Source organism: Mycteria americana, chromosome 2 (genome assembly GCF_035582795.1).
Source record: "Mycteria americana isolate JAX WOST 10 ecotype Jacksonville Zoo and Gardens chromosome 2, USCA_MyAme_1.0, whole genome shotgun sequence".
NCBI classification, from domain to species: Eukaryota; Metazoa; Chordata; class Aves; order Ciconiiformes; family Ciconiidae; genus Mycteria; species Mycteria americana.
The window spans coordinates 157345194-157357584 of record NC_134366.1 but is presented as its reverse complement, the minus strand read 5'-3'; the positions used below and the strand labels follow the sequence as shown (position 1 = coordinate 157357584).

General features: G+C 36.7%; 1 protein-coding gene across 1 annotated transcript in view; it reads left to right on the top strand.

The window, feature by feature from the left end:
- The window catches only part of CSMD3 (CUB and Sushi multiple domains 3), a 774333-nt gene that overhangs the window by 734869 nt on the left and 27073 nt on the right, over positions 1 to 12391 (top strand). Inside the window, exons 61-63 of the mRNA XM_075495159.1 lie at positions 3423 to 3596; positions 7304 to 7477; positions 7737 to 7810. Coding sequence (XP_075351274.1) covers positions 3423 to 3596; positions 7304 to 7477; positions 7737 to 7810 — 422 coding nt within the window. The remainder of the gene's footprint in view (positions 1 to 3422; positions 3597 to 7303; positions 7478 to 7736; positions 7811 to 12391) is intronic.

The window sequence follows — 12391 nt, the reverse complement described above, 5'->3', positions numbered from 1 at the left end:
TGTGATAGACACCTTTGGGAAAGGTCTGCATATATACAACTGAACTTTGCCGAAGGCAAATTGTTCTGGGTTATCCTATCCATAATACTAAGATTTTTCTCTGATCTAAATGTGCACCTTTGAGCATCACTGTCCTGTATCGACATACTCAGCAAAAAGACTAAATCCTTCTAGCAAATTCCTAATAAACATTTTTCTGCTTCATGTTATTTTCTCTGCTGTGAAAACAAAGGGTTAGTCTCAAAATCTTCCTTTTCTCTCTTTTGCTAATTGCATTCATGATTTTTCTGTTTTATTGGATTTTTTAAATGCTCTCTGCTGAAATTTAAACAGCAAAAAATCTGAACGTTACTGAAAGACCACTTTATCTGTGTCATCAAAATATTTTTATCTGAGAAACTGGCTTGTTAAACCCTAAAACATCTTTTCTCTAGAGTCATTTTTCTCACTCTTCCTGATACCACAGATGTAGAGAAGCAGCATTACCATTTTAGTGTTTTCTTTCTGGGTTCACACTAAGTATGTCTGATCTCTATTCTTTTAAAATTTAGTCGGCTAAGTTTGTACTCACTTTGTTCTCATCTATCTTCCTTCTGTTTTGTTTTCAGGAAGTATCGTTACATACCTGCTCAGCAGTTCTCATTTTCCTTCCCTGAATTCATTCATCAAAACAGATCAAATAATAAATTTCAAATCTCCACCCCATTTGCAATTACTTTCCTTGCTAAGTACAATTCTCCCAATATTTTACCAAGTCCAGTTTAATTCTAACTCACCTTTGAGGATATCAGTTTTTAAAGTTATTTTCCCAACACATTCCTGAGGATGTCAGACTTCGAGATCCTCTTAACAATTCACTTTTTTTTCTATTTGTATTGTGCTCTTAGCCAGGCCCAGCTTCAATTACAAAACTGATTTTAAGAACCGAAGAATGGCCATATTGGTCCTATTGACCAAGAGTCTGTCTGTCTCCAAGACTGGCTGTAAACAAACAGCTAAGAGATCATAAGACAGAATGAGTATTTATGATATAGTATCCCAGCCTCAAATTCTTAGGGACTACTTAGGGACACCTAACTGGGAGCAGGAGATCTAACTCTGATTTGATTCAAACAGAACCATACAAAGAAAGAGTTAGACTGTCAATTTTGGCTTTGAGTTTTTGAGTCTTTCTGGTTTTAGGTCATACATATTTATGGCTTGTACAAATACTAGATAATAATCATATGCAGAATCTCTAGTGTTCTCAGAATTTCATTCTACTCCACACAGGTTTGTGTGAATGCACTGTGTAAGTTAATAACACCCATTTCTTTGACTGTGTAAATAAAAGTAATATATAATATGTGGTAGTGTGTTTGAAACATATAATAATTAGTTCTTACTGTCAAGAGGAAGTGCCAGGGTTCTCTGGTACCATTTAGTCAAAATAATTGTAAAATGAACTGGGCAGAAAATGGATGCATAATTGTCACCATGCCATTGAAATAGAAGATATAAATAATTCTCTAGCTTTGCCTAGTTGGAAAAGGATGTATGTTCATCAGCAACTAAATATTCAACTATTCAAGCATTGTCTTTTCTGCAGACTTGCATTTGTAATATACTTTCAGCTCTTAAACTGAGAAATATTGCTGTACATATTTATGGCCAAAATACTGAGAGAGGCATTCTGCCTTGTTGCTGGGTGTTGTTTTGTTTTGTTTTTTTCACACCAAAATTCTGATATTACACCTATTTTCATGCTACTTCTTCTGTCTCCTTTCCTAATTATTGACCTGTATTTCTTCCTTTATTATTCAGCTCGGAAGTTAAAACATACAGATCCTTTTAAAAGGACTAGTCATTAAGCTCTTGGAGAATGCAGACAGACTTTTGCTGCTTGGAGTACTTATTTTGACTTAATTTTATTAAAGCATCATGAAAGTGTGGCAAAAAGCTATCATGTCCTTTTCTGGGTTGGTTGGTTGTTGGTTTTTTTTTTAAACCATGAACCAGAGCAAGAGAAACAGAAAGTATAAAAAATAGGGCCTTAAAATTTAGATTTGGTTTACTGGTTGGCAAAGGTTTATTTGATAATAGTACTACTTTCATGCCGCATTCTCAAACAGCCATGAATGATGCTGCAGTGCATCTTTGTGGTATAAATAGTTGAGATTCTCTCACTGAAGAGTATAACAAGAATGGAGAAATGGTACATGGTGAACCTTCTGCAGATCATATTCAAATACGCAGTAGTCCTGATCTAGTGCCTCTGACTTCTTTTGAGCCTGAAAGATGACAGCTGTCTAAACATAAGTTTAAAGGTTATGACTGCAGCATTTAATTTCCTCCATTATTGTGACCTGTGTGTTCTCTGCTTTATTTTTAGTCACCACCTCGTCTCATTTACCCCAACTGTCTCCACTAAATTAAATCATACTAGTTTCATTTGCTTTCTTTCTCTTTTGCCAGCAGATTCTCCCAACTTTTCTCTTTCTTACCCCTTTTCTCTTTCTCATTCATTCTAGAAACTTTGGCCTAAATTTCCCCCTTTCTCTTTTTGATTGAGATTTTTTTTCATTTAACTTCCTTTATACCCTTTTTCCTTCAGCTCTCAATTAGCAATTATCTGTTACTACCCCATTATCCAGTGAATAACACTTTTATCTTCATCACTACAGTTATGTCTGTGTATTTCTGCTGTCCTCCTGTGGTGTTTTTCAGTCCTCTTTCCTACAACTCAGTAGAAGATATTTCTATTTTTTCCTGGCAGGCCTGGAAATGAGAAGCTATACTGAAATACTTCTTGTTGGCCTTTTTAGAGGTAGCAATACTGACAATTTCAAGAGGTTGCAAATCCTTAAATTTTCTCCCTCTAGCTAGAAGCTAGATGCTTTTTGGTCAGGAGCTATTCATTAAGCAAATACTAACCAGACTGTGGCACTTAGAAACAGGCTTTCAAGTCGTATTTTGGAACAATCATACTGGAATTTCATCCCTGTGCATTAATATCTAGCAAATGCCTAAGCTGGTTAACAGGAACAAAGTATTTGACTATTACCACGGTAACTAAAGGTAATTGTACTCTATGTTGTCTAAGCAGACAAACAAAATAATTTTGTAGTACACTACCAGACATATCTTAAATGTTGTACACTTCATAGTCTCCATACTGATTCTTAGGTAGTCTTCCTATTTGGTTTGATGCAGCATCCTGTTTTATTTAAGACACTTCATCAATCAGCCACTGTCTCCTAAATAGAGGAAACCAGAAGTACTTACTTCAGGAAATGTGGCAAGAATACAGTGAGGAAGGTAGCATGTCCTGACTGTATTGTCCTCTAAAAAAGGTGAAATTAGCACATATGGTTCTTCTAGTAATTGTGTACACTGGGGATATTTACAGCAGCTGGGCCTAATTATTTTGAATATTATTGCAGCTGTTACCTGCCCAACTCCTCCGCAGATCTCTAATGGAAGGCTGGAAGGAACAAACTTGGACTGGGGATTTAGCATTAGCTACGTCTGCTCTCCAGGATATGAACTCTCTTTTCCCGCTGTTTTGACTTGCGTTGGGAATGGAACATGGAGTGGTGAAGTACCTCAGTGCTTGCGTATGTATTTACTTTATAGTCTGTATTTATTTATTCAACTATAGTACCTTTTTCCTCTTTGAAGTTTTCACCTTTTTTTTTTCTTACACCCCTCCCCCCCCCGCCCCAGCAGTGGCTCAATTAATTTCAAACCTGGAAAAAATACAATCCTGTATTTTGCAAAATTGTGACATAATTTGTAGATCAAGGAAGACATAGGAATATCTGTAAATCCTTTGTGAGCATATAGGAAGCCTTAAACACAAACACACAAAAAAAAAATTACAGGCAATGCGTACCAAATGATCCAAGGCAAAACAAGATTAAGAGGTGCTGTCTTGTTTTCAGATCCAGCTACATATAGAATAGGGGAAGTTTCATTATAATCTTTTATTTGCTCATTACTCATCCTAAATTTTCTTTGATGTCACAGAGAGTTTTTTCTGTCAGTAATGTTGACTAGGCCCCAGGACGATTCCTTGACAATAGTCTATTTTTCCCCCTACGCTAAATTAAGTTATATGTTTTATGCAGTAAATTTTGTTAACCTGAAAGTTTTAACATTGATGGATTTTTATATTGCTACAAATTTCATTACAATAGCAAATGTGACTTTTTCTTTAGGTTGGTGTCATTCCACTCAGTATTTAAAAAATCTTTTTAAAGAAGTGATTGTGTTGCTTCTGAGAGATATTCAATTGATTGCACTGAAGAAGGAGGTTCTTCAGTGGAGGTAGTTATTTGCAGAATAGCTATACCACTGAAACTCTGTAATGGTCTTGAGCAAGGAGTCTAACTGGAAGAGGGTAATTTCATCTTCGTGGCTTTACAGTTTCTGAAGTTTAATTCGAGCTTGCCAAGTAGCTGAGCTTGCCAGGTAGCTTGCTAAATGTTGCAAAATGCAGTTCTCCATTCTTTTATTATTTTTTGCATTCTTCATCTCTCCCTTTCAAAAATGTTCTCTGTTTTTGCTATATCCTACTACCATGAAAGCATATCATATAGATGATCTTTTCTTTTCCTTTTTTTCCTAATGATATTCTCATATCATCAACAACAGTTGCTTAGTGCTGCTGAAACTGTACGTGCCAGAGCTGCAACATGGTGAAAGGCATTGTTTCTAGAAGAAAAAAAAAACCCTATTTGTTGTTTAAGTTCTCTAGATGGAGCTCTTCTACAGTCCACTATATTATGAACATTAAAGACCATGAAAAATTCTTTTAATCATTTGTTCTTGATTGAAATATTGTGTCCTTACATTCATTTTTGGATACTACAAGCTATTTGTCATCTTTGAGGTTGGAATACTCAATATTGCAATATGCTCTGAAAAAGGGGCTCCACCTTTAAACTTTTTAAAAGGTATAGTTAGCACAGAATACAGCTGCATGGGAATTAAAGGCTGTTTCATGCAGAGATTACATTAACTGAATGTTGTTGATGTGCAATGGTTACCCATTGGCTTGCAAGATAAATCAATTGACAGCCAGTGTTTGTCAAAGAGCTTAAACTAGCTGCCATCTGGCAGAAATGAGAAGGAGCTGGTGAAAGTCATTCTCAATGAGCAATGTTTAAGCAGTCCCTGACATCAGAAATTTAGTTCCCAGCTTGGTTCCATAAAGCCTGTAGCTGAAGATACGCAAGGTATAGTTATAACAATGAATAATTATTCAGAATGGAATATGTTCATGTCTTTGGTTGTGTATTTGTCATCTATGACCTAGTAAATTTGTCTGCTTAATTATTCATATAGTAATTTGAGTAAAGGACTGCTGTTTTTATAAGCTTGGCAATAGATGGCAAAAAAAAATATAGGCCTATGCCTGAAAATTCCCAACTACAGATATAACTTGCTGTTAATCAATTAAATGTCTTTGAAGAATGATACTAGCCTCACAGCCTTAGTGTCAGAGCTCCACAGCCTTGTCTCTGTTAAAGGCTCTCAGAGTCCTTAGGTAAATATTTCCATTGGGAGTGGAGCACTCACAGAGCTTCCAGTTTGCTGCAGCTTTAGTTTGTTCTGTAGTCCCCTGTTCCAATATCAGAGGAAAACTGCTGTGTTTTACCATGGTGCCTGATTTCCATGGTTACCTATATAGAAGGTAGATATTCAGTAGCTATTCAAGGACTGGGCAGAGCTGACTGACAACTAAGTGGTGGAGTTTACTTAGTTTTATAAAAAATTAATAAAATTACCAAAAAAACAATTTTTAATGTCAGGATCTTTTTTCCTTGAGAGAGGTTGCTACTTTGTTGGTACAAAGAACTGTTCAGGAGAAAATGTCAAGCCTCTGTGTTAAAAATCTCTAAGTGTTTTGTGTATTTTCAAATTAAAATTTCCACAGAATTTTCTAATGAAAACATAAATTACAATATGATCTGTCAATCACACAATGATGTTCACTGTGTGGCACTATCCCCAATTCATAGATCTTTTCAGAATTTGGCCTATAGTTCTGCAGACAGTCCCATTCTACTTAAAGCCATGAAATTGTATATATTTCTGGTATGTTATAGATTAAGCCCTTTTTCTTCAACGTGTGTGTGAATGGATTTCCTGTACAGTCAGTGTCTGCAGTAACAGGTAGAGAGCAGGAGCATTTCATGTGAGCAGGTCCTTTGGAAAGCTTAAGGCATAGGTGACAAAGACAGAGATATTAGAAATGTATTTTGAAGGTGGTTGTTTAAGAGTTGTAATTGAAATTTTGTTTGTAGAAGAGAAAGATGGAGCAGAAAATTCCACTGTCTGTACAACATGCCTTTTTAGAAATATGTCATTGCACATCTGGGTTAGTGCTCTATTTTTTTGTGTGTATTCCAGCATTTTCTGTTTGATATGAAATTAGACTCTACAATATTGGAATTCACGGTGTGTTAGGGGATAACATAGTCTGATGGCACAGGGTTTACCATAGCTGATTGCATTTCCTGAATCAATTATTCAAAATCCAGCTTCTGACAATAATCAGTACTTTATACTGTAGAAGGCGGCCAGTAAATTTGCCAGCAGTGCATTTACTTAGTTGTGCTATCAACATAAGGAATCTTTAGATGATAGGTATAAAGTAAAAAGATCAATTTAAGAATATGTTCTTATGAGTCAAATTTATCCCACCTAATAACAGCTTATTAGTGTTTGACTTTTGGATTGCTGCTGAAATTTCTTTACTATGTGGGGGGGTTTTTTTTTAGTTATACTAACTTTCAAGTGTTGTACTTCCACACATACCAATTCTTATCTATCAGTGAAGGATGAGGAAGTAAGAATTTACGATTCCTAAAACCTGTCTGACAAATCCTTTAATCATACAAAAAAGTTCGGCACTGGGTAGGTGGCAGAAAGCAGGAGAGGACAGGAGATTGACATGAAGGTTTGGTACACTCTCTGATTGCTCTCTAATTGATGTGGTTTGGGGCAGAGGTGAATTGTGGATATTTGGGCCTTAATAAAACAAGTTGTGTAAGCTTGAGTGTCAACTTCAAGCTACTGACCAAGGCCACTATGTAGGCCTTTTGAACAGCTAGCAAAACTACTGCAAACTGAAGCAGACTGAAGATTGGCTATCTAGTGCCTCTTTGAATTCCTATTAAATGTTTCTGTATTTGACCTGTGTTTAATAAAATAAATATAAAATATGGAGTAACTACTTGACTGAGTTCAGGTAAGTGTTATTTTTGTGTATTTTAATAAATGACACATTCCATTTCTATCATGTCTTTTCTCACAGCAAAGTTTTGTGGTGACCCTGGAGTACCTGCTCAAGGGAAAAGAGAAGGCAAAAGCTTCATCTATCAGTCAGAAGTCTCCTTCAGCTGCAATCCTCCTTTTATTTTGGTTGGTTCCAGCACCAGGATTTGCCAAGCAGATGGCACATGGAGTGGTTCTTCTCCTCGATGTATAGGTAAGGTTACACCTATATTACTGAAGTTTCTTGAAATGCTTGTTATTCCTTTTCCTGCTAAGTCAATCTAGGAATTTTCAGCTATTTTGAATTATCCTGGTTTTATTCTATACTCTTTAAGAATCAAGTCACTTTATTTTTCTTTTTATCATTGGCTTATTACACATTGTTGGACAAACTTAATTTTGTGATACATTCGTGTAATTCATTAAAATACTGTAATTTGTTTTGTCTTTAATTTATTGTAATTTTTTTTAAGAACCTACTCGCACAGCATGTGAAAATCCAGGAGTCCCAAGGCATGGGTCACAAAACAACACATTTGGCTATCAGGTAGAGTATACTATTTTTTATTAACTTGGATAATAAAATATTTTTATATTACCTCAAAGTCTAGAAACTTCTGATTAGAGGTCCAGAAACTGCTCATGCCTTGTAAGAGCTGGTTGCTGGAGTGTTTCCTTATTTCTAGCTGTTGGATTACATTGACCTTGTGTCCCTACTAGCAATGTGCTACGTGAAACCCTGGTGATCGAGTTCTGCTTGGTTTCACCTTGAAGGACCTCAGTATCTCCCCACCAATATATAAGTGCTCCCTACTGTTTATTAAGTAGGCTTTTTCTCCTTAACAGTGTGTATACTGTGTGCCAAACTGCCCGTGTAGCCATACTCTAAAAAACAGTGGATTTTTTTTTTCCTGAGAGCAATTCTGTTGTTACATTTGGAAATGATGTGACCACAAATGAATCACAGAGTCACAGAGGCTGGTAGATACCTCTGAAGAGCTTCTAGTCCAACCCCCTTTCTCAAAGCAGGGTCAGCTAGAGCAGGTTGATCGGGGCTGTGTCCAGGTGGTTTTGAATAGTTCCATGGATGGAGATTCCACAGCTTCTCTGGGCAACCTGTTCCAAGTTGATCACCCTTACAGTGAAAATTATTTTTCTAATTTTTAAACAGATTTTCCTATGTTTCGGTTTGTGCCTATTTCCTCTTGTCCTGTCATTGGGCACCACTGAAGAAAAGTCTGTGTCTGTTGCCTTTCCTGCCCCCAGTAAAGTTTAATACACACTGATAAGATTCCCTTTGAGCCTTTTGCAGGCTGGACAATCCCAGCTGTTTCAGCCACTCCTTGTATGCCACATGCTCTAGTCCCTTAATCACCTTTGTGGCCTATCACTGGACGCAATGCAGTATGTCCCTGTATCTCTTGCACTGGTGAGCCCATCACTGGACCCAGCACCCGCTTGTGTCTCACCAGTGCTGAGCAGAGAGGAAGAATCACTTCCCTCAGCCTGCTGGCAATGTTCTGCCTGATGCAGCCCAGGAGGATGTTGGCCACCTTTTCTACAAGGGTGTGTTGTGGCAAATGTTGTTCGCATATGCTTCTGTTGGAAACAGAATTGTGAAATTGAAAATGCTTTGGAATTTCTGATTTTCTGAATCACAGAAGACAGTGATGTCAGTGAGACGTTTTCATGGGTGAATGCTGTACACATGCAAATATGTGCCTATAATTTGCTAGGAATCTCATAAGGCAGCTGCAAACAAACTAAGAGAGAGTCTAAACTATCCTGCTACATCTGTGTTTGGTGTCAGGGCAGAAAGCTCCAGACACGTGAAGAGGACTAGGCAGAAGAGTCAGCTGGCAGCTTCCCAGTTGTATGTGGTATCTGTCTAGTAGCAGGAGTTAAATAAAAACTGCAGATTGCCAGAAATGCAAGAAAGGGATGATTGAAATTTGAACAGATTTACAACATGAAATCAGTTTTTAAAAGCAAAGGTTATAGCTAAAGACTTTTCAAAGTTTCATGGCCAAAAGTTTCTTTGGTTTGTCATTTTGGTGGCCTTTCGCAGTACTCCTCCTGCTTAGTGATTGTTTTAGCAATCTTTCGGTTTCCAGATTGTGCTAGATCACAATCATATGTGAGTGGTAATATAATTGTCTCAATTTTCTCCAGGGAATGGGGTGCTGTTTCGTGCCAAGATAGAATATGCAGGGGCAGTCCTTGGGCTAACTTCCTTTGGGTATAATACAATATTATGCTAGAGGGCAACCCTTTATTCAACTGCGTAAGAAATGAATCATTGCAATGACCATTTTCTGCAATTTTATTGTCACAGTTTCTCTGGCATATTAATGAGCTTTCTATCACTGAAGAAGCTAATGCAGACTTTCTCATTTGTGGTGTAGTTGTTGTAGTTGTGAATGAAAGCATCACTCACAGCTAGCATGGAACTGTTAAAATACCAGGCAAAATGTCAACTGATAAATAATTTCTAAAAGAAGTGTAGCTGCCTGCAGAATTTACAACCTTGATCCCACAGTTGTAAGGTTAGTGCCTAGCAGATTTAAACTGTATGAGCTATAGTCTCCTTGCCTAGACAACAACTTATCCTCACACTCATGTAGCGGATTTGGTTTTACGTAGTAACTAAATGCCTGCATGCAATTTCTGGTTACTCTAAATATGATTGCTTAATTAATACAGAACAGGGTAGGAATATCATTCGTACAGATGAAGCTGAGTTTAGCACTTTATTGGGTGGAAATGACAGTGAAAATGATCGGTTCTAGACAAGTTATTGTCTGTAGATCCTGGAAAGAAATATTACATTACCTTATATTCAGTAATGTTATGACTCATTTAAACCAAAAACATATTATAAATGAATTTATATTATACTATAATTAACTTCCTGTATGAATGGGATAATAATGACTTTTGCTTCCATCCACAGCAGAAAGGTAAAAAATAGTTGTAAATTATCCCAAGATACTGAAGATGAGATGGCTTTGATTTTCTTTTGTCTGATAGATCCATTGTCTACCATTTTAAACAATAGAATGAAAGAGTTTATGCAAAATGAAGCAAAATGTTTTGCAATTGGCAAACACATAACAAGGACTTGTTATGTTACTGTTGTATATATAAGATGGTTTTCTGACTCTAACCCAGGGTGGGGTTTTTTTTCTCTTTTGGAGGTTTGGTGGGTTTTTTTGTTTGTTTTTGTGTGTGTGTGTGGTTGGTTTTTTTTTTACCTTTCTTAAATCCTTCACATTTAAACTAATATTAATAGGGTCACTTATGTAACTTAATTGTTACATTTTAAATTTATATCTCTATCTCATTAAAAAAATCAGGCTGTAGCCTCACAGTGTAGAATTCAAGTCTTCATATGTGGAGTCTTGTTTTAAGTGCTTTTCAACAAATGACAATACCTCCTGTTTTACCTGACTATATCGCTGGCTGTCACTTGCTTTTCACAATACTAATGTCAAGTCATGAACTTCCACAGCACTGGTTTTTTGTTCTTGTTGTTTCCCCTACTCTTGATTATCTGTGTTCCTACCTCATTGATTGCATTGAAAGTTCAGGCATATACAACATTATTCCAGGCTTGACTGAAAGGCATATCAAAACCTGACTTCCCGGAACCTACACTAACAAAAGCACAAATATCACCACCTCACATTTGAATGGTGTTTCAACTGTTAAATAGGAGCTTTGTAGCAAAGACGTAACAGAATTTTGCATGGATTTTATTGTTTGGTATTGAATTCAGCAGGCAGAAGCAGATCAGGTTTTTGTGTGTTTAAATAATATCAAAATACCAGTTTAGTGCTACTTGGATATCAGGCATGGCATGTAAATGAGGAGCATCACCTGCTTTAGTTGTTATGAATATGTACTTCTAGGATGTTTACCTTTCATCTGAGTATTTTTCATTTGACAGATCTACCTTAACAGTGTGTTACAATGAAGACAAAATATCTTTAGAACTTAGTGAATACTGACTTCATCTGTAATCTGGAAAATAAATTGCTCCTTGGAAAGAAACTGTGGTTTTGAAATATTTCTTCAGATATATTGCTAGTAACAGAGAAAATTGCTTATAGCACTTTCACCATAAGCTGTTGTAACACAAGATAGTACTGAATTGAAGAAACAGTTTAGAACTGCTTAGACCAATCGGTCATATATGTAAGATTTATTACTTCTCATACTCTTCCAACATATGTTTTTGTAGAAATTCAGCTATTTTCCCCTACATTAAAGCCTGAAGGGAGCCAAAGGGCAGTCTGAATTTAGAGAGGAAAATGGCCACATTACAGTAGTGGTAGCCCTGCGTTAGCTCTTGGGTTCTATTTTATGAAATGCCATATGAAACTTCATCTGCAGATGTGGAACAACCTTGCAAGTAATCTTCTTCTGTGAATGTAATGCTTATAAAAACTTTAGTGTTGATTCAATTGTAGGATGAAATTCCAAGAGAAGTGTAGCTGTCTCCATTAGCACAGTGTAGCTGTCTCCATTAGCACAGTTGACATCATCACTACATCAATGAAAATGTAATTTAAGCCTTATCAGACACCATGTAATTTTCCTAGTTCCTTCTGCTTCGCATGATCCTGAAGTCTATGGCTTCAGCCTGGTGTCAGTGGGGAACGTTAGTGTCAGAATCTGGAGTTCTTCACTGGCAGGAATGTGATTTTGCCTTTTTTTTTTTTTCCCTTCTTTTTAAAAAATTTTTTTGGTCTCTGTCATTCTTGATACACCTGGGGTTATTTATGATGTTTCTAACACACTTTTACACCACTCACTCTGCAGCTCCACATTATTTTTGTCTACCCTATAAGGTGCATTTCAGCTATGTTAGATACTGTTCTTTTTTACCCCTGAAACATGATTTTGTCCAGGTCTGCTTTTCTTTAAGTGACCATAGGTGAGTTGTTCACAGCAATGGGGTCTCCAGAGCCAAGCCTGTGTCACACCTCGTATCATACCCACACCTGTGGTCTTCTTCACAGTATCCTGTGTCTTCATTTCTCAAGGCCTTTGCTATCATTCCAGTGCCAGGCCTGTATTTGTCCATACCACATCATGTTAGTGGTAAATAGTTTATTCTGCACGT